Here is a 22,913-nt window from a genome sequence, read left to right as displayed (position 1 = left end):
AGTTACATTGACACATTGTAAACGATTAGAATTTTTCAAATGGATAAAAATGACCTTAAAAGTCTGTTAAACCTGTGTGCAGCGTGTTTAAATGAAATCTCAGATACTGTGATCATTTGTGATTTTTGCATATAATAGTGGTAACACAGTGGCTAGAGGTTAAACCTCAGGCACAGTTTCACCCACAGCTTTTGAGGATGTAAGACAACAGAGGTGTTGAAGGTTTTGTTCTTGTATTTATTCAAACAAAGATACATGAAACCACCACTTCCTGTGTGAAGATGGCTTTTCAAAGGAAAGAGGTACTAGACACAGTGCTCAGAGAACGAGAAATGTAAATCACTATAAAATATGATTTTATTAAGTACTATTTGCATTAATTTATTAACCTCCTTTCAAGGTTACAGGTCTTACTGGATTTTTCTATGTGAGATGATCAATGTGCAGTATTTTTCAGCAAGAGTTGACACAAAACAAGTCTGAAAAGTGGATTGCATGGCTGCTACACTCATATCCCAAACATCTATTTAGAGAAAACTAGAAGGCTATAGTTATGATAAAGGTGCTGAATGTGAGATTGGGAGCATTTCTATTGCTGGCAGCTCCTAGCTAACGGTGAAAACAATGGCAACAGTGCTGTCTGGAGCTTCTCCTCCGGGCGCTGTGGGACACCTCACAAACTGACTGAAACCTCACAGGAACAAATGGTGGAGGTGTCCTGCTTGGTCAGGAATGAAAGAGGTGGAACTGAGGATGACACGCATATACATTTTATGCACGACCTGGAAGTATTTATTCAGCGATGGGTGAAAAAACATCATCTGTACGGAACATTGTTACAGTTACTTGTTGTGCTGTTGGCGGCTGTACTGACAACCAGACAAAGCTAAATTTGTCTTTAAAAGGACTGACAGCTGTGCCAGGAGGACATCAGCTATGATTTCATGTGTAGGGAGGACTCAGCATTGTAGCGTTGGTTTAATGACAGACAGTTACTTTCACGATTTTGTGTACAGTTTAAAATGTAAGGCAGTTTATGGCACGGAGTGCAGGGCAGCATTAGACTACAGATAGTTTCAGTATGGTTATCTGTATGGAAAAAAAAAAAAACCTTGTTACTGTGAAAAGCTCTGAGACATATCAGTACTTCCAGATTGTTCATCTCTTCACCGTCTGTAGCAGCGGAGTCAATAACGTAGCTAAATCTGCTAGTGTATCTGAGGCCACTTCTTCAGGTCGTCCTCCATCCCTCCATAGTAGAAGGCTGAGCTATAATCACATTATACCGTTTGCAATAGGTGGTGTTCACACATGTTTTTACTATATTTATTAATTCAATCGCTAGGAGAGGCGATTAGCGTTATACATTATCACGATATACAGAAAGATGGCAGCCTTGTCAAATTCAGTGCTTCCTCCTCAGTGGATGCCACTGGCCAAAACGGCTGCCACAGTGAAGGTGTAGTTCATGGGCCTCATGGTGCTCCATCATGGCCACTGGGGATAAATATGTACTACACACAAACATTAGGTGGCATGACTACTGGCACTATTACTCCACAGCTGCCATGACCAATACACAGATGTTCCGTTTATTAGCTGTAGCCTGTCCAGCTGTTATCACTGAGTCTTTGAATATGTGAGGTTCAGATACATGTGCTCCATGTAACTGTGTAAATAATCTCTATTACTGTATATTAACATTTTCCCTCAAATAAGTCCTCAACATTATGGAAATGTGCTTATCCTCTTTCTTTCCAGTAGTTAGATGAGAATGTTGACACCAGCCAGGAGGCTATTAGCTTAGCATAAAGACTGAAAGCAGGTGGACACAGCTAGCCTGGCTCTCACCAAAGTAAAAAACAACAACTAATTAACACAATGTAGTTTGAAATTGTTGCAGCAAGTAACCCCTGAATCTACAAGTTGACATTTTAACATTTGGGTTTGTGTAAGGATTAAAGAACCCAGATGAGCAGGCGTGTTTTTGAACCCTGCTAGCTGTTCTCCTGCTACAAGTCTTTGTTTAGGCTAATAGTCCCTCGGCTCTGGCTTCTTGCTTAAAGCACAGACATGACATGAGCGATATCAATCTTCTCATCCAAATCTACACACTAAATAAGTGTACTTCTAAAATGTTTAATTTTTATGCAATAAATCTTGACAATTTTTTGACAATCTTTTACAATTCTTGCTTGGCTGAATTACCCTCTCACACACAGAGCCAAGCCTTTTCATTCATTAAACATTAGACAATATTGATGTCTCCAGTGTTTGAATAAAACATGGATTGCCACACATTTAGTTGAAAATTAACCTGAGCTGTCATAAACAACGTGTTGTTAACCCCATTCCTGTCAGGTCATCAAGAGGTCCCAGCACCTGGACGAGGTTTTGGCACGTCTGGACCCTCAGACTGCCAGTCAACACTTTGCCTCCATCCAGCGATGGAAAACAAAGAGAGAGGAGGCATGTCCGCGGAGAGGTAAATAACAAAGTTTGCTTTGGCAGTAACATTATCTTACATCTTTGCCGCCCAGACATCTGTTTGATTTATGATCAGAGTTTTAGATATATCTTTAAGTTGACTAAAATCCACATGCATTTGTTTGACTTTTTTCATCACATTTCCCCCCAACAGTCAACCCAAGTCACATTCTTTGCTACTAAGCAAAAGTCTCTACAGACACTGGCTGGTGATAATAACCAAACACCCAGCTGAGCAGGCATGAACAGCCTAGTGCAATCTTAAATACTACTTGAAGAGTTTATTGCTATCCAAACTGCTTAAATACTACCTCGTTAAAGCAGCTACTGCTTATTTTACTGCATTTTAGAGTTAAAATGAATGTGTGTTAATCTGTGTAATTCAGAATAGGAGCAAGGTCTGAAATTAACACCCGCCAAATGCAGGTAAATTGTTGGCAGTGGCAGGTCAAATTGTCAGGCCATCCGCCACTTTGGCGGACAGGGAAAAGGCCGAGGGATGGGAATCGAGAATCAGTTCCTAGTCGTCTGATTACTTGGAATCGCATGCCTCCGCTGTATCAGTAGTAGTAGTAGTAGTAGCAGTAGTAGTGTTAGTAGTAGTAGTAGTAGTAGTAGTAGTCGTCTTAGTAGTAGTAGTAGTAGCAGCAGCAGCAGCAGCAGCAGCAGCAGCAGTAGTAGTAGTAGTAGTAGTAGTAGCAGTAGCAGTAGTAGTGTTAGTAGTAGTAGTAGTAGTAGTAGTAGTAGTAGTGTTAGTAGTAGTAGTAGTAGTAGTAGCAGTAGTAGTGTCAGTAGTAGTAGTAGTCGTAGTAGCAGTAGTAGTGTTAGTAGTAGTAGTAGTAGTAGTAGCAGTAGTAGTGTTAGTAGTAGTAGTAGCAGCAGCAGCAGCAGCAGCAGTAGTAGCAGTAGTAGTAGTAGTAGTAGTAGTAGTGTTAGTAGTAGTAGCAGTAGTAGTAGTGTTAGTAGTAGTAGTAGTAGTAGTGGTAGTAGTCGTAGTAGCAGTAGTAGTGTTAGTAGTAGTAGTAGTAGTGTTAGTAGTAGTAGTAGTAGTAGTGTTAGTAGCAGTAGTAGTAGTGTTAGTAGTAGTAGTAGTGTTAGTAGTAGTAGTAGTAGTAGTAGTAGCAGTAGTAGTGTCAGTAGTAGTAGTAGTCGTAGTAGCAGTAGTAGTAGCAGTAGTAGTGTTAGTAGTAGTAGTAGTCGTCTTAGTAGTAGTAGTAGTAGCAGCAGCAGCAGCAGTAGTAGCAGTAGTAGTGTTAGTAGTAGTAGTAGTAGCAGTAGCAGTAGTAGTAGTAGTAGTGTTAGTAGTAGTAGTGTCAGTAGTAGTCGTAGTAGCAGTAGTAGTGTTAGTAGTAGTAGCAGTAGTAGTGTTAGTAGTAGTAGTAGTAGTAGTAGTAGTGGTGTATCTGTTTCCTTATGTTTGGAACCGGAGCCGTAGCGGAGAGAAAAAAAACGCTCCAAAACCTGCCGCTAATAAACCTGAGGGGATGCACCTTATTTTTTTTCCCTGATAATGCGACACTGTGAACAACAAATCCATCCCGTCTAGTTAATGTTAGCTGTTAGAAGTCGGTGGGCAGCTCTGTCCTGCTTGGCTAAATAATGGAACTAACAGCTAACGTTAACGGAGGTTTCCGTTAAGTTACATTATGATGAGTTCAACCTATATTCAGTAGAAATGGGTATTGTGCAAAGGTACATTATAACATTATTATGATGTGTTCAAATGTAATCTTGTAAAATGTAGTTTTTGGCGAGAAAACTAAATCCAATTGTTTGAAGGAGATGTTTTTACAGCAATATAAAATAGATACTAGAGAGGGAATTATGATCTTTTGAACTTCCTAACACTAGCTCTAAGCAGCGTATAATATATAATTAAAACTACTAATGGCAAGATTTTTTTAATCAAAGCAAATATTTAAATAAAAATACAATAATTTATTTCCTAATCATTTGAATTCTTGAAGTTCTTATGCAACTACAGTACAGTACAGTACCCTCCCAACCCCGAAATATAGGGCTCCCACAGAAGCTACGATGTAATTCCAACACTTGAATTCACCATGCATTCAATATAATGTTTTTGTGTAGAATATATAAAGCATTGAATGACATCTGATCTAAAATGTTATTCCTTGATTTAGTGCGTCGATTTCAAAAGTGGCAGATAAAAAAAAAAAGCTTCTTTACTTCTTAGTCGAGTTAATTTCAGACCCTACATAGGAGTTTCTAAAATTCATCAAAAGGGATCTGAAATCCCACTTTGAGCTATTCTAGATCAGTAGGACATCATTGTGATCAGGAGAATCCAGGACATATATTGCACATTGCCTATGTGAATAATTGTCATGTAATATTTGTGTATATGTGTTTTAATCTGTCAGGAGCGTTCTTGCTGTTTTCACAAAAGAAACTGGCCAAACTGAAACAGACCGAACAAACATCAACAGAAACAGAACCAGATGCCTACGGCAGAAACGCTGCTATAGAGGAGGTATTTAAATGCACAAAAGATGGCTCCGTTATTTGGTTTCACCCTCCAGCCTCAATACACACAGTATGAAGTGGACTCCTGACCTCTAACCTCGTCTAACCAAACTGTAATTTGAACCGTGCTCCCTCCACAGCTCTTACAGCAGTGGCACTCTCTGGACGAATCCAGCAGATCAAGATACAACAGGAAGTCCTCCCGCTGCCCGAGCCCTCTCTGGGCTTACTCAGGCCGACGTCTGCTTCGGATCGGTTTCAGAAAACTTTCACAACATCACAGAGAAATACCTCGAGAACGAAGGCAGGAGGAGTCAAGACAGCGTGGACACCCACAGGTACTGAATGTGAATAATATCTACACTATAACATGTCATACAACTTTAGGAAGCCAAGGAATCTGAAGAACTGAAACAAAACAAAACCATAGCTTTGTATTCATAAGCCAAGCATGTGAGGATTTTTAGCATTTTGTGAGTGTGAGTGTGAGTGGGTTCCTCACCGTGGTGCATAGCGTTGGACACTGCAGGTGCACATTACAATAAAGATCATTGATGAGGTAAAGGAAGCCTCATGTTTCCCTCTCTGTGCTGCGTCCTCAGCCTCCGGCAGCTGTTGCTCTATAAGTGGCAGCGTTCCCTGTGTGATCCAGGTGAAGCAGTGGGCCTGCTGGCAGCTCAGTCCATAGGCGAGCCTTCCACCCAGATGACCCTCAACACCTTCCACTTCGCTGGCAGAGGAGAGATGAACGTCACTTTGGGAATACCCCGGTAACGTCACTTCTACGCCTATCACTCATTATTCACCTTTTATGTATACATATGGACACGTTATCCAGGACATGCACAGCTCTTTGAACAGCCTTGAAAAGTTTTTGAAATGTACAAATGTCAGATTGACATTAGCAGAATCTGAGGTATCAAACATGGGATTTTAATACACTGACATCTAAGAACTGTAGACTGTTGTGTCTGTCTCTACTTTGTGTCCAGAGACACAGCTTTTTAAAATTTGACGAGCAAAAAGTTGTGGTATGAGCATGTGTGAGTACAGTCTAATGGGTGAAAGTTTGGGGCTCTGCAAATGTCATAGGAGGACTGTCCTAGTGTTAATTTGACAAAATACCTTTCCTAAAACTACATCAACACCTCTTACTTTTGTCCACTTACTCCTCCCTGCTTCATCCACTCAAGCCTTCCATCGTACTTTTCCTCCATGTCTCACTCTATATATGTCTATATATGTCTACCTGACTCACAGACTGAGAGAGATCCTGATGGTGGCCAGCTCCAACATTAAAACTCCCATGATGAGCGTTCCGGTGCTGAACACCAAGAAAGCCTTGAAGAGGGCCAAGACGCTCCGTAAGCAGCTCACCAGAGTCTGTCTGGCTGAAGTAAGGATCTGCTTCTCTTGTGCTTTCTTGCCCTCTTTTTGTCTTCTTACTTTTCATCTTCTGTTATCTCTTCATCTTTCCTTGTCTTTCATTTTCTTCGTGTTGCTTGTTTGGTGTTTTTTTTCCTTGTTTTGTTTTTATTATGCCAGTATTTGTTCCTGTCTCCCCCTTTTGTGTCCTCTTTCACTTTGTGCATATGTTGTGTTACGTATTGGGTTTGGAGATGTCCTTACCTGTGTGCTTTACTCAAATGTTTGTATTTGAGAAGTGTTGGCGGAAGTGTGGGGAATGAAAAACTAGAACTCCCTGTGTTTGTGTTTGTCTGTGTGAGCAGGTGCTGCAGAAGGTGGATGTGGTAGAAACATTACGGATCGAAAATCACCAAAAGCTGCGGACGTTCAAAGTCACCTTCCGCTTCCTGCCTCCTGACCGTTACAGTGACGATAAGCTGCTATCACCCGAACAGATCCTCCACTACATGGAAACTAGGTGTGTGTCTGCGTGTGTGTATGTGAGGGCTGTTAGTTTCTCCTGTACCAGAATCCATTAAGAGATAACCTGATTTGAACCTCTCATCCTCTTTGTTTTACACTTCGTGCCATTGTTTGCCCTCCCAGGTTTTTCCGTCTCCTGCTCGAAGCCATTAAGAAGCGCAGTGCCAAGCTTGCTTCCATTGCCGTGGAAACGAGGAAGGCCACCCCCAGAGATAAGGACCATGATGGCGAGGGATCAGCTGACCCGGCAGGGGTCTGTTTTTAATTGCTTGTCTTCATTTAAGTGCTCCTCCATAGGATCTTTAGGATTAGTGATGTCACACATCTTTGAATGTTTTCATCCGAACTTTTCATTCCCTTCCTTGAATACCAAATCTGAAGTATCTTTGTCCCGTTGAACTCATCAGTTAGATGACGTGGAGGGAGAAGAGGAGCGAGAGATTGTTGATGACCAGGCGAACGAAGGAGACGCTGATGCTTCAGACGCCAAGCGGAAAAACAAACAGGAAGAAGAGGTATGAAGATTTGTGCCTGTAATTTGGTTTTAATGATAAAAAAAAAAACTGCCAGTTGAGTTGGCAAAAGTGACCTGAGATCTTGAAGATTTCTTGAAACTAGCATAATAATTGTGCCACTAAGAAACATGATGTGACCTTTTATCTGCCTTAAATCAAACTACATTTAAATTTACCATCACATTTGAGAACCTGGAACTTTCAAATGTTTGATATTTTGAAAAAAATGACTTAACGTTGCAGTAGGCAGTATATTATCGGCATCATTGGGCAAAAAATTCCATAATAACCTTTCAGCATATTGTAATTCAATTGTGTCTCACATTTTCAACAACTGTTAAGATTTGAAAAATCTTTTCTTGGTGTGGGCCAGCCTTTAGACTGCTGGTAGGCGGAGTTTTTAGAGTAAGTGTTTCCAGTCTGTGTGGGTTGCTGGGCTAATCGCCTCCTGATAGATAGAAAACGGGCATGTAATAGAGATGAAATAAAAGAATGAAGGGGTGTAAAACTGGGTCTTTTTCAGCATGGTTCCCACAAAAGACCAATGCCAGTCCTCATAATTACTACACACACATACTCTCACACAGCACTCCCCCCTGCCACATCCCCTGCCCAGCCAAGGCCAATTAAGCTGGCACTCTCTGTTGGCCTTAACTAAACTCTCACACACATACACATGCACATTTTCAACTCAAACACAACCCCACACTCTCTCTTTCCCTCTTGTGTGTCTCTCTCAGTCTCTCTGACAGGGACAGATGGACATGTGTGTGGCTAATAAAGAAAGGTAGTCTCACTCCCTCCCCTGAAAGAGCTCAATGAAGATTGATAGCACCACTTAACTAAACACACACACACACACACACACACATATGCACACACACTCTTAGATTAATAGTCTGGCTCTTGAGAACTCTTTGGAGAGTGCCTTTGACTGGAACATTATTGGGTGTCTTCATTATCAAACTTCTCTCTGTTGCCTCTTCAGCTCTGGGTGTGGGTGTGTTATGTACATATCCTCTGTGCCCCCTGTTGGCTTTCAGTCCAGCTGGGTTGAGCTCAAGGTCCTCATTGAGATTCGAGCCCTGAGGGCTGATCTTTTTATTGTAATATAGAATATTTTGTTAACACATTACAATAACCATAATTTATAAATGTTAAATTGATAGTTAATTAAACTTAGTCAATAGTTATTTTACTGTTAACAAACAATTAAATGATTAATGAAGAATTAATGATGTTTACTAATTATATTATATTACTATAATTCTATTTATGTTATGTAATCAAACAATTGTCAGTTGATTCAAATATTTAATCGTGATTAATTGCATGATGGTCCATAGTTAATCACGATTAATAGCAAATTAATTGCACATTTTTTATCCGTTCAAAATGTACTTTAAAGCTGCAGTAGGCAGTTTATTTTGTTATCATTGGGCAAAAATTCCATAATAACCTTTCAGCATATTGTAATTCAAGTGTTCTAAGAGATAACTAGACTTCTGCTCCTCATCATGGCTCTATTTTCAGGCTTTAGAAAATCTAACCCGCGACAGGAGACTTTGACCAATCACAGGTCATTTCATTGAGAGAGCGTTCCTATTGGCTGTGCTCCGGTCATGTGAACGGAACTTGGCATTCCTTCTCCAGATTTCACAATGGCGGCGGCGGCGTCACAAACTTTCTCATTTTACAGCTAAACCGTGCACTACAAGATGATTCTGAAAACATTTGAGGAGAGATATATGCATTAACGTAACAGATTATTAATTCATATTTTATCAGCGCTGCCTAGTTTGACCGTTTGGTCGGAGTTCGTGAGTGATTGACTGCTGGCTCTCATAGACGGCAGATGGACAGCAGACCTCAGATCAGCTCTTACTGCTTGTTTTCCTCCGGTCTGTGAAATCTTGCAGATGCTGTTAGGAGCACCGGAGGACACAGAGGAACATGATTTTTTTCAGATTACCTGTTCCATGTGCTACTGTCACGATATAGCGACCGTTTTATACAAAAAATTGTAATCATATTTTCTCCAATCTCGCCTACTTCAGCTTTAAGCGTTTAATCGATTATCAAAATAGTTGCTGGTAAATTTTCCTTTGATTGACTAATAAAATTAATCAATCATAATAATTGTTACAACTCTACTTAAAGGTTCTCTGTTCGATATCCATTTTCGATAGAGCATTAATATAGCAGCAAACAACTATTGTCTATGTAAAGATATAGTGGAGTTCTACCTGAGCAGAGAATGAAGTCTCTCTCCCTCTGTGTGTGTTATAATCCAAGATTTTCCTTGCTTTGTTGACATAGCCGGGCCGGCTGCGTGTGCCTTCTAGTGCATGTTCGTGCATGCGAGCGTGCCCCACTGGCTTGCTCACGACCGCCACTTTGCACCGATCTCATACGGCGGTTGCAGCTGATAACGCCATCCTGACCGACGGCACCATTGCAGAAGCGTAGAACCCCACCCTCCAGTTGCCCCCCAGGTTAACACCGTTAGCTCTGTCAGCACAGTTGCCTTTGTTAGCGCTGTTAGCATAGTTGGCTGCAAGCCTCTGGCTCAGCTGTCGCCATGTTGAGAGCCGTGCAGAGGCAATAGAAATGCTCCCAATCTCACATTCAGCACCTTTAAAATAACAACAGCCTTTTAGTTTTCTCTAAATAGATGTTTGGAATATGAGTGTAGCAGCCATGCAATCCACTTTTCAGACTTGTTTTGTGTCAACACGCTGAAAAATACTACACATTGATCATCTCACATAGAAAAATCCAGCACGACCTGTAACCTTGCAACAAGGTTAATAAATGAATGCAAATAGTACTTAACAAAATAATACATTTTGGATAACAAAAGATAAGATCGAATAATCTTTAGATCAGTTGATAAATTTCCCCTTTTATAGTGATTTACATTTCTCATTCTTAGCACTGTGTCTAGCACCTCTTTTCTTTTAAAAGTTCTCTTCACACAGGAAGTGATGGTTTCACGTAACCCCTCAAAAACTATTAGAACAGCGAGGCCAATTCCTTGCTGTACACTGAAAACATTTGGGTTTGACATCAAAAGATGAATATGAGACGAGATCAGGATTTCAGCTTCTATTTCCAGGTCTTCTGTTACACAACTTAGAAGATACCATTGTTTGTAATGGAGCACCACATTTTTAGGTGAGCAAAAGCATAGGAACAGATGGACTTAAAGTAGATTAAAGTGAATAATACTTCATATTTAGTTGCAAATCCTTTGCTTGCAATAACTGCATCAAGCCTGCGACCCACTGACATCACCAAACTTTAGCATTCTTCTTTTGTGATGCTTTTCCAGGCTTTCACCGCAGCCTCTTTCAGTTGTTGTTTGTTTCGGAAGGGGGGGTCCTTTTCAGTCTTCTCTTTAGCAGGTAAAATGCAGCTCAATAGGGTTTAAGTCTGGAGATTGACTTGGCCAGTCTAAAACCTTCCACTTCTTTCCCCTGATGAACTCCTTGGTTGTTTTGGCAGTGTGTTTTGGGTGGCTGTCTTGCTGCACGATGAAGGATCTCCCGATCAGTTTGGTTGCATCTCTCTTTAAATCGGCAGACTAAATGTTTCTGTAGACCTCTGAGTTCATTTTGCTGCTGCCATCATGTGTTACATCATCAGTGAAGATCAATGAGCCCGTCCCAGAAGAAGCCATGCGAGCCCAAGCCATGACATTTACCTCCACCGTGTTTCACAGATGAGCTTGTGTGTTTGGGATCATGAGCAGATCCTTTCTTTCTCCACTCATTAAGCCTTTCCATCACTTTGGTTCATCTTTGTCTCATCAGTCCATAAAACTTTGTCCCACAACTTTTGAGCCTTGTCTCTATACTTTTGGCAAATTCCAATCTGGCCTTCCTATTCTTATTGCTAATGAGTGGTTGGCATCTTCTGGTGCAGCCTCTGTACTTTTGTTGCCGAAGTCTTCTGCGAACGGTGGATTGTGATACCTTCACTCCTGTCCTCTGGAGGTTGTTGGTGATGTCACTGACAGTTGTTTTAGGGTCTTTCTTTTCAGCTCTCACAATGTTTCTGTCATCAACTGCTGATGTTATCCTTGGTCTACCGGTTCGACGTCTGTTGCTCAGTACACCCAGTGGTTTCTTTCTTCTTCGGGACATTCCAAATGGTTGTACTGGCTATGACCAATGTTTGTGCAATGGCTCCTATTGATTTTCCATCTTCTCTCAGCTTCAAAATTGCTTGCTTTTCTCCCATGAACAGCTCTCTGGTCTTCATGTTGGTTAGACTTTTTTTAAGCATAATTGCAGTCTGCACAGGCAAAACCCAAAGCTGAAACTGAGAGGAGACATTCAGCGCTGTTTATTGTTTGAATAATCAATGTAATAGGACACACCTGGGCAACAAAAAACACCTGTCAGTCACATGTTCCAATAATCTTGCTCACTTGAGAAATGGGTGGGTTCAAACAAAAGGTGCTATCTTCTACGTTGTGTAACAGATCTAGACGTAAATACCTGGAAATAGAAGCTGAAATCCCGATCTCTTGTCTCACATTCATCTTTTGATTTCAAACCTGTGAGGGGACTGTATGTATCTTTGTTTGAATCAATACAAGAACTACTGGATAAATAGAGTCATTGCTGATGTACTCACTGCTTGGCCTCACCCAAGTTTGAGACAAAATAAAACTTGAACCACTCTAGATCTAACACTGGAGTTCTAGTGCTGGGTGAAAAAAGGCATATGAACAGACCCAGCACCGGGGCCCGTTTCTGCCATTATAATCCCATTTCTGTTTCCCTCTGCAGGTGGACTATGAGAGTGAGGACGAGGACCGAGGGGACGATGGCGAGGATAAAGAAGATCAGGGGGAGGAAGAGGTGGAGGAGAACGTGGAGAACACACAGGAGGAGTCCGAGCCAGCATCTACACCAGCGAAAACAGAGAGGAGGAAGTCACAATCAAGAAATGGGGGAGGAGAGGAGAGCTTGAATCTGATGAGGGTGAACTCTGTTCTGGAGTCCAATTCGGCGATAGAGAGATATCGCTACGACCAGGAACATGAACTCTGGTGTGAGGTCAGTTTGTACATGTTACACTAGCAGATTCAAAAGATTTTAGGTGATGGCTTATTACATCATTACCCTCCTATGATTTATATCTTTGTGATGATACGAGTCCATCCAGCACCTTTTGTGGAAGGTACAAGTTGGATGATCTTATCTCGCTCACACCCTGGCTACTTGCAAATAAATGTCACTATGCAAATCATAAATCATCATTCTTTTGTTGATGGAGCCACTTCCTCATGCCGTTTTTTCAGTTTAAAATGCACTGCAGCATGTGTATATTAAAGGTTTAATGTGCAAGTATTTCCTAAAAAACAATGTTTTGACTGATACAAAAAGAATCCCTCTCAATCATCACTTCTGCCCCGCTAGAAGTGTGTGGCAGTGTCTGGCCTCTGCCTGGATTTTCTCTCTTCTACTTATTTTGCTTTACTCAGGATTCTTCTGGGCGTCTGCAAACAGCCTTTTGGTCCCAGATGGGGGTGTAACCCCCAGCCAAAAACAGTGCGCAGAGTGTGCAGCCCGTTCAGGTGGTCAAATATCACCACTGTGTCACGCCCCTGGGCTTCTGATACCGAGGCACAAGTCCTTTAGCTCTGTCGGATACTAAACGGCCGTATTCCACGAATGAGAACGGGTTATGTTGTGTGACTCTCATCTGCTGTTTTCAAGTGCTGCTATGATCAGTGTGTGTCAGTAGTTTGACCGAGAGCAGCGCTGAGACACACACACAGACCTGGCTGCATGCATTCAAAATCCAGCAATTCGGTTCATTCCCGCAGGGTTGTGCGAAGTTAGTTGTGTGTTTATTTGTGTTTTAGAACGTAAGCGCCGGTTAAGACAATGACATTTTATTTCTCTGATTTGCTGCTTTGTTCTCTCTAACGCCGCTCCCTCTCTTCATTCAGTCTATAGCTCACTAGACCATCGCTGCTCTCTCTCTTTCTCTCTCTCTCTCTCTCTCTCTCGGCTCGTTGAGCTGAGGAGGAGTGGCCAACTTTGAATGCCGTGTGTTCACAAACAGCAACCGACAACGGTTACATATTATACCTTTAGAGCTGCAGGCTGTAACTTTGAGCAAATATGATACAAATTGTATCATATCATAAATCTGATATTTTTATAATACTGTCACTATATCCTGACAGTAGTAGACAGATAATCTGTGAAAAAAAATCATGTTCCTCTGCCTCGTCGTAGTGCTCCTGATGGCATTTGCAAGATTTCAACGTGCCCAAATCAAAACAACCAATCAGAGCCGAGCTGGAGCGGAAAACATTTGAGGCGAGAAATGGGCATTACAGTAACAGAATATTGATTCATATTTGATCAGCGCTGCTTAGTTTGATCGGAGTTCACAAGTTTCGCGAGCAATGATTGACAGCTGCTTTAGAGACAGCTCGGCTCTGATTGGTTGTTTTCCTCCGGGCGCGTTGAAATCTTGCAAATGCCATCAGGAGCACTAGGTGGAGGCTGAGGAACATGATATTTGTCAGATTTCCTGTCTCATGCACTACTGTCACGATATAGTGACTGTTTTATAAAAATAACTTTTTATATCATTTTTGCTCAAAGTTACTGACTGCAGCTTTAAAACCCCAACTGCACGCATTACTAGACAACATTTTGCTAAACAGCAAACAGCTAATAGCAGGAAGTGGTATGCTTCACACAGCTGGGCTGCAAGTGTTCAAATTCAGACCCTTCTGAGAATCAGGTATCGTCAAGGAGGAGTTGTGCTTGTACTCTTGTGACCACGGTTCAAACTGCAAAAACAATAGAGAATACAGAACTGCATCCTCCTACGTGATGTTGTCTTTCCGGCAGAGAGATGAATAACTTAACACACTCTGTCTTCGTCTCTCTCCCTCTCCGTATCACACATACACTCACTGACACAGGCGAGTGCTCCCCATCGCCTCATTTTCTGTGTGGTTTTGGCTATATTTTCAGCCCTATTCAAGCAAACACTTCAAATTAACTGCGTGTGGTTTTCGTCAGGCAGTTAATCTTTTTTTAATTGGTTACACATTAGTACAAGATCCACGATCTCAGCTGATCCTCATTGTTACTGTCAATACCTTGACCTAAGATAAGATATACTTTATTGTCCCCAAGGACGGGACAATGCAGTGGTAAATCCAATATACAGTCAAATATTGCACATGCATTGTGAGATAAAAGGTCAGTTTATGACTGATTTATTGATTTAAACAGAGTTGAGCCAACAACTGTTTCCGGCCAGTTTGTTCCTCATGAGTAGATGATCTCTCTGTCAGCAGATGGGAATATGCTTGTTTTAAATGTGGTTGCTTAGATCTCCAAGGAGTCACTGGAGTGTCATGTTGCTGTTGTGAAGAACTATCTGCAATGTATTACGCCCCACATTCTCTGATAAGAGGATTCGTCTGCCCTTTAACTTGTTGTATATGATATTATGAATCTTTCAGGTGTCTTCAAAAGGCTGTTGTTAAAACCTCGATCCCTTCATCCACCTGTCGTCTCCTCCTTCACAGGTTGACCTGGTGTTACCGGTGAGCAAGGTGCACTTTGACCTGACTTCAGTCCTGTCAACGCTGGCTCAGAACGCCGTCATCGTGGAGACCAAAGGATTGACGCGCTGCCTGCTGAGCGAAACCACGACGAAGAGTGGAGCGAAAGAGACGGTCCTCAACACGGAGGGCATCAACATGCACGAAATGTTCAAGCACAGCGACGTACGTAGGCAGCGCTGACTGCGTTTACACTTCTCATTTTTAACAGGAGACTGCAATGTGGGGTTTTAAGGGTCAAGGACAGATTGCCCTTTCCTTAATGTTGCCAGACACTTATGATAACAATCTGAGCCTGTCAGCGGCAACAACAAGCACTTTAGTGAATGTAACGTCACATTGACGCTGATCCGTAGTGTGTGCTGAGCAACGATTTGGCCAAAACAGCACACCACACACTAATAGATTCATTCATGGACAAGACTAGAGTCCCGACTAGAAAACAAACGGAAATCTTGCAAAATCTCTCACGATCCAACGTAACTTTAGTGTCAACAAACATGGCGGATGACGGGCAGGAAAAATTAGCTAGTTAGTTTTTGCACTACTTTGTACTGAATATTCACAAAGAAGAAAGAAAAAACAATGGATGAAGTCATGGAGACACGTTAAATAAACACTTGTGGTGTTGCCACAAAACAACAAGTTCCCTTCTCCATTTCTGAGCTCCATCTTACTACTACTTTATGCTTTGCGTTTAGCATTAGCTCATGCATTTGCCGCGGCCACCATGACGGCGGTGGTTGTCCTTCCTTCTTCAGTCAGCTTGCTTCTCAATTGGCTGTCGTTCTTTCCCACGTGACTGAGTCATCGGCTGTCCTCAGGGTTCCCAAAATACAACAGGATATCCGAGGACATCCAGGATGGACTTCCATGTGGATCAGGGGATGTAAAAAAGCACTCTTATCATACCTCACACCACAGGAATATCTGGAAAGATAATCTTTAGAACCATCAGAAAATCTGTGCTTTGCCGACGATTGTCGGGAGGAGGGAATCGGGCCCAAAATCGGCCTGATTCCTGTGTAGTTTGTACCCCGCATGAGACACAAAACCATGGGAATATAGGGTCCTGGTAGGACCCATAGTCTAATTTAATAATAGTTGGTTGTTATTTGCATTTTTGAATGCAGATTACAATGACGGTCGGCCATATCTAATTCAGTTTTTAACTGTTTGTAATAAAACGTTCGGATATATACAGTGGATTTGAGTCTTGTGAAGCAGAACTCCTTGTAAATTTGGATTACGACACTAAAACACTGAAAAAATGCAGTGATTTCATAATCAAATAGTCTTTGGTTGGGGTTAATTGCTCAAGAGATATTATGGTTTCTTAATGAGATTGCACATCTTTTATCATTGCCTGGTGATCATCCCAACATTGAGACGATATTTTGTCTCCCCAGATCTTGGACATCAACAGACTGTACTCCAATGAGGTCCACGCCATGGCTCACACCTATGGGATTGAAGTAGCTCTGAAGGTCATAGAGAAGGAGATCAAAGATGTCTTTGCTGTCTATGGTACACACACACACACACACACACACACACACAGAGTAAAACCCCAGGTAGCGGACCACATGGCTGTCAGAACCACTCAGGTTTCTCTGTGTTTGTGTTTCTCTGTCCGTCTCCAGGTATCGAGGTGGACCCCAGACATCTGTCACTGGTAGCAGACTACATGTGTTTTGAAGGTGTATATAAGCCGTTAAACCGGCACGCCATCCGGTCCAACTCCTCTCCTCTGCAGCAGATGACCTTCGAGACCAGCTACAAATTCCTCAAACAGGCCACCATGCTGGGTGAGGATAATAATAATAATGCAAAGACAAAGAGTGAATTGTACACACATTGATTTTGTAGTTCTTGGTGGCACATGACTGAGGGTGAGAGAGACATGTGACACTACTCAGCAGATCACTCTGTATGTAGACATTGCAGAGGGTAGTTATTGGTCAGGGTCAGTGGACAAAGATTTGAGAGTATGAGCAGATGTTCTCTAGTCAGTTAGAGCCTCAGAGGTTGTTTTTTTTTATTGATGTTTGAAGACGAGATTAATTTGCAAGAACTCCGTGGCCCGCAAATGAAGAGTGTAACTGTTGTCACATGTTCTGCTTTTATTGTACTACTACTTGTGCGTGTATACAGCAATACTTGCCAACCTTCCCGATTTTCCCAGGAGACTCACATTTTTCATTGCCTTCTCCCGGTTTCCTCCCAGGGTCACAATTCTCCCGCATTTCTCCTCAATTTAAGATTGTCCTTTTTGTTATCACAACCTGTGTCTGGCTACTGTTTCCACCCAGACAACAATACAGCTACGCCTAATGTTTTTTTCCTGCTGGAAGAGAGCTGCTCGCGACACAACATTGAGCTGCGCTCACCGCCCAAAGTTGGGCTTAGCTTGAGGCAGAGAAAAGGCCTGGCCCGAGCCACTGGAAATAATGGGTTTCAGAGCGCAGTGCTGCTGTTGTCGTATTGTATCTGAAAAGACCTTCAGTGAGTGCGAGACGGAGAAAGAAATTGAGAGTACCTAGCGAAAGAAATACTCAAGCAGGTGCAAAAATTAATGAATGAATGAAAACTGATGAATAACCTCTTATTGTATGCCAGAGATTCACACAAGTCCAGACCAGAAAGGAAATTCTGTATTCTTTCCTGAGAATTAAAAGTAGGTCTACTTAACATAAAAATGCAGTTGCGGTGTACTTATTTAGTTTTTTTCATTCTTTAAAAGTCACCAGAATACAGGAAACGAAGCCTCTGAAACTCACAGACCCCCCCCACTTTGGTTTCTAAACCCTACCTATTTTTGAGATCTCAAGGTTGGCAAGTATGTATACAACATACATTAAGTTCCTGCAGTTGAAATGGGGCCTGAAATGGGGCCTGAAATGGAGCATTCCACGTTTTGAGATTCAGTGGAACAAAGTCAAGTTAAAATACAATAAAAGTTAAAAAAAAAAAAAAAAATCTAATTTTAACAGGATTGGTAATTCAAGGATATGGTATCTGGTTTCTTTTAACCATTATGTATTCAGTGAAGGTTGATGACAGTGCTTCAGGGAAGTTGGAGCCATTTTTGGATTGTCACAAGTCATCTCCTTAAACCTTCGAGCCACTGCTGCCCTCATCTCTTTGTTTTTTGTTCACGGCTGTTTTTTCCTCCTTTTTCAGGGTCACACGATCAGCTGGTGTCCCCCTCAGCCTGCCTGGTGGTGGGGAAGGTTGTCAAAGGTGGAACAGGACTGTTTGAGCTGAAACAACCTCTGCAGTAGGAGAGGAGATATTGCAGTCAGATTGGTTGGATGTGACAAATAAGGACACTTCACATCGACTGACGTGATCACAGAGCTGGAGCGGACTCACTTTCACTTCTACTGACTCTTAAGAAAACAACTTTTATTTCAGTTTCAACTTAATGTGGTGGATGTGAGTGTGTCTACTCCAACTCTCCAAATGTTCTTTAATATTTGTGTTTTGAATAAAATTGTTGCTGAATTCTTTCATTTGAAAATGAATGTAATCCAGCCATTATGAAACAACTAAATCTCTGAGCAGTGTGTCACCGTGTCATACTATGAAAGGATGCATATCCACCCACACCTGGTGCCATTACTAGAAGCATACAATCTGGTAGACAAACAGCCCTTTTCTCTTTGTATTTAAAGGTCCCATGTTGTAAAAAGTGAGATTTTCATGTGTTTTATACTATAAAGCAGGTTTAAGTGCTTTATAAATACTTTTAAACTATCAAAACGCTCACTATACGGAGAAATACACACAGCTCGTATTCAGAAATTGCGCATTTGAAACAAGCCGTTAGGATTTCTCTCCTTTTGTGATGTTACAAATATACAATATTTAGACCATAACACGGTTTTAAACATAAACATTCTAAATGTGTCCCAGTTTATTTCCTGTTGCAGTGTATGTAAATAACATCAGCTGACAGGAAGTAAACATGGACCCAGACTGTTGCCTAGCAACGCAATTCCATTGAACTGCACTAAAACGGAGCGTTTCAGACAGAGGATAAATACAGGACAGATATTCAGACAGACAGTATGAGGAAAATAAAGTTTTTTCAACATCACAGCATGTAAACATGTTCTAGTAAAAACTCAAAATACAAGTATGAACCTGAAAATGAGCACGATATGGGACCTTTAATAATACAATTTAATTCAAAATGTGTATAAAACAATGTGTCTTATTGGGTTTTTTTGGACCTGTTTGTTCCCCAAACGGTGACATGTTGTTTGTGTCTTTGTCCCTTAATTAAAACTTGAAGTGAACAACGGTATTGTGATGAGCTCAGATGTCAGATGGTAGATGTCAGATGTCAGGGCAGGTCCAGGGTTTAGGGACGGTCAGGCTCTTATTACGGAAAGCGGAAGTGCTGGCCAGTGTTCCGGCCTCTGATTGGCTCTCCGTCTGAAAGGAGGCTGAAGAAGTAACGCTGGGATGAACAGACACAAGCACGGGATAAATAGCTGAGCATTATTCTGTCTAAAGGATTCGTTATGGCGAAACGGTGGAATCCATGGAAGGGTGAGTCATTAATTCAATAAATAACAGAGAAGAGAGTAGTTTAAAGGAGTGAGTTGAGTGCAGAACGGAGTGTGTGTTGTGGTTACCATGGCTCACCGTTTAGTCCGCTGCAGCAGCACAACGGTTACCCTCCGTCTCCCTGTGAACAGCACTACCAGGGAACTATATTAACCTACAGTAGCTAATGGTGTATCTAATGGTAGCTGCTGCTTCAGCTGCATATATTCACTAGTATTCATTGTCCTGCTGCTACCAGACCTCGTCTCGTCCCGGGGTGGTCTGGGTCTGGGTCTGGGTCTGGTCTGGTCTGGTGAACCCCAAAGCTCCGACCCGTGACGGTCTTTCACATCCAACAGACTTATTATTCTTAAAACTATGGACCTTAAATGAAGAACAGACATGTCAGAAAGGCAGTGTTTTATTCAGCAGGTGCCGAGCGACGGTTATAAGTCCATGCAGCTAAATGCGCATTATGACATCTCATATCCCGAGATGCTTCACTGTGCCGCGGACACCAGCCAGGGGTCGACCTAACACACTGGCCTTAATGTTAACACAGCAGCTAATTACATTACTTTAAACATAATAAAACGTTAACACAGCAGCTAATTACATTACTTTAACCATGATAAAACGTTAACTTGAGCTGTTGTGCCGAAACTGCCAGAAACATTAAGTAGTAGCAGCTGTTCTCTTCTAATAACCAGGTTAATAAGCTGGCTCTATACTTGTGAATGTAGAGAGGTGGAGGCTGGTTGTCTTGGCAGTAAGTGAGCTAATAAAGTTGTTTTTTATTATTGAATTCTTTCAACTATACAGTTTACATGGAATGAGAAAAATGAAGATTTTACATCGTAACTTATAAATCATCAATATATGACATGGACAACATGAGACTAAAGACAGAAAAGAGATCAAATTAAATTACATAAAATTAAAATAAAAACATATAATAAATAAAAATAAGCGACATGATGACATTTAGTACAAGGGAAATGACTAGATATTTTAAATGTATGTAGTTCATTTGTTAATATTTTCTTTACAAAACAATTTTTTTGTATATTTGGGATGTCAAAATAGCTTTTGTTGTTTGTAGTGATGTTGGAGACAGAGTCAAAGAGGTATTGCAATTCAACACAAAATAAGTGGACATTTGGGGTTGTTTGAAGCGCTCTAGCTTTATCTATATGATATTTACCAAAAAGACACAAAAGCTTAATAGCATTGTTAATAAAATGAGATTTTGTATTACAATTCAAAAACAAGACCATGTCTTCCAGTATTGGTGTTGATATATTACAGTTTGTATAAACCCATAGTAAAGTTAGTAAAAGCTATATTGACCCATTGGCAGTGGTAGATCCATTTACTCACTCAAGTACTTAAGAACATGTTCAGGTACCTTTACTGTACTTGTACTTTAACATTTTTAATTTATGCTGCTTCTTTCTGTAGTTCACTACATTTTAGAGAGAAACCTTTCCCTCCTCTACACCTGAGAGATGGCGTCACCACATTTTACATACAACACAGATGAACCACTTATAACTGATGATTAATGCTATAAATTCCACCTCGGTCATGCTACATTGACATTAAAGGTGAACGACACCCATATTCAAAATTCATACATGTTCTTCCTATGGTCAAAGACAGTCCAACAAATATTAGTCAACATGAACAACTCTCCCCCAAATCCCAAAACTAGAGAGCTAAAACTCAAACTTGTGATGTCATAGGGTATAAAGTGCGAAACCGCTCCATAGACAGTGAATGGGGAGAGGTACAGATGACACTGAGAGCACGCAGGGGAATGTTCTGAGTATATGGGGACATTTTGTGTTTCACAACTACAAATGAATGAAGCTCATTTGGGTATAAAAAAGAAAACAAACCTTCTGTGGGTCCACAAAATCAGTCTCCTATTCATTGTCTATGGAGCAACTCCAAACTTTATACCCTATGACATCACAAGTTTGAGACTTACTTACTTCACACATATCGATTGAACTGTCCCAGGCCATGGAAATAACATATTGGAATTCTTAATTTAGGTGGCGTTCCCCTTTAAAGGCAGCTTGCATGTTAATGTATAATAATCCAATAATAAAACAATTATATAATATTTTACACAATGAGTACTTCCTTTTGATACTTCAAGTAAATTGTACTATTTTAATACGTGTAGCCTATACCTTCCCATAAATACAATTTTACATGACTTTTACTTGTAACAGACTATTGTAATGTACATTTAAGTTATAGATTCAAATATCTTTTTCACAGTTGTCCATTATGATAATGTGCAGGCATTGGCTAGAACAAAATAACATTCCATTACAATACAATATGTTATAGTAGGATCTAGGGCTGTCTCGGTGAAGGACTTTCCCCTGCAGTGATAATGGCTGGCTCAACAGTGCGTTATGCGGTATTATTGCCTTTTCTTTTTGCACATTACTTAATTTATCCTGATTTTAAAACTAATGAAAGACTTGTTAAATGCAGAACACAGAAGTGCAATGAGAGGAAGCGTTTTTGTTTTTTTCCCAGCGGAAACACATTGGTTGCGTCTGGTTACTATGATACAAAATATTTGCAGTATATACTCCCGTTGCAAAGAATTTAAAAATAAAAAAAGGGAACTGTCATAGTTGGTTTGTCAATAGTGTTTACGATCCCCAAAACGCCAGTTTGTGTGTCCCACCATTATAAGTTACACTGCTGTGACATAACTGCCAATATTACCTCTAACAGCTGTTGCATGCAATCACTGAGCTTTATAGTATCACAAAGTAACTTATTCATAGAGGTGCAGCTGCTGGTTAAGTAACCCATAATGCATTGTTCACTAATGTGGCTAATAGACTTGTGTGTGACTATCTCTGTGTCCAGGACTAGATCCCTGAGAGCCCGGGGGCATCACCCTTCCTCACAGACACCAGAGGAGTTCCCAGATTCCACCGTGAATGAGAGCAACATGAGGCTCCCTAAACGCTGGGCGGCACACAGGTGATGTTCACATAACACAGCACAAAGACTGCTTCTGTTCTCACTGAACCATGGTGGTTAGGTAGACACGGCCAACTTTGCTCTGCACTGTTCTAAAGGACTTAAAGGAGAACGCCGGTGTGATTTATAGTCATCGCCATTTTTTTTTTCTTTTCCGTAATAATTTATACGGAAAAGATTCTCACCCAACCCTCACCCATTGCTGATGCAAAAAGGATCAGCAACGGGTGATTTATTATGTAAAGCACTTTGAATTGCCCTGTTGCTGAAATGTGCTATACAAATAAAGCTGCCTTGCCTTGCCTAAAGAACAAAAAACAAAGTTAAATTGCATTTAAAAAAAAAGA

At 41.1% G+C, this 22,913-nt stretch overlaps 2 protein-coding genes, 1 long non-coding RNA gene and 1 other non-coding gene across 4 annotated transcripts in view; 3 read left to right on the top strand and 1 right to left on the bottom strand.

The window, feature by feature from the left end:
• polr1a (RNA polymerase I subunit A) overlaps window positions 1–18,547 on the top strand; it is a 53,588-nt gene extending 35,041 nt beyond the window's left edge. The window contains 14 exon segments of the mRNA XM_037780897.1: window positions 2,362–2,485; window positions 4,872–4,981; window positions 5,115–5,191; window positions 5,193–5,312; window positions 5,577–5,744; window positions 6,235–6,370; window positions 6,705–6,859; window positions 6,988–7,117; window positions 7,272–7,379; window positions 12,179–12,448; window positions 14,956–15,156; window positions 16,401–16,518; window positions 16,635–16,799; window positions 18,175–18,547. Coding sequence (XP_037636825.1) covers window positions 2,362–2,485; window positions 4,872–4,981; window positions 5,115–5,191; window positions 5,193–5,312; window positions 5,577–5,744; window positions 6,235–6,370; window positions 6,705–6,859; window positions 6,988–7,117; window positions 7,272–7,379; window positions 12,179–12,448; window positions 14,956–15,156; window positions 16,401–16,518; window positions 16,635–16,799; window positions 18,175–18,275 — 1,983 coding nt within the window. The 3' untranslated portion in view covers window positions 18,276–18,547.
• Window positions 1,390–1,526, top strand: LOC119494993. The gene has a single exon (XR_005208335.1). It is a non-coding gene; the product is annotated as a small nucleolar RNA SNORA5 (small nucleolar RNA).
• Window positions 18,006–19,919, bottom strand: LOC119494773. The gene is made up of 2 exons (XR_005208292.1): window positions 19,648–19,919; window positions 18,006–18,266 (listed from the first exon to the last, which is right to left on the bottom strand). It is a non-coding gene; the product is annotated as an uncharacterized LOC119494773 (long non-coding RNA).
• st3gal5 (ST3 beta-galactoside alpha-2,3-sialyltransferase 5) overlaps window positions 19,374–22,913 on the top strand; it is a 27,275-nt gene continuing 23,735 nt past the window's right edge. The window contains exons 1-2 of the mRNA XM_037780900.1: window positions 19,374–19,551; window positions 22,450–22,566. Of these exons, the coding sequence (XP_037636828.1) occupies window positions 19,544–19,551; window positions 22,450–22,566 (125 nt within the window). The 5' untranslated portion in view covers window positions 19,374–19,543. The remainder of the gene's footprint in view (window positions 19,552–22,449; window positions 22,567–22,913) is intronic.

Source organism: Sebastes umbrosus, chromosome 9, assembly GCF_015220745.1.
Source record: "Sebastes umbrosus isolate fSebUmb1 chromosome 9, fSebUmb1.pri, whole genome shotgun sequence".
In the NCBI taxonomy this organism is placed as follows: domain Eukaryota; kingdom Metazoa; phylum Chordata; class Actinopteri; order Perciformes; family Sebastidae; genus Sebastes; species Sebastes umbrosus.
Note: the sequence above shows the minus strand (reverse complement) of the source record. Positions and strands in the feature narration are given on the sequence as shown.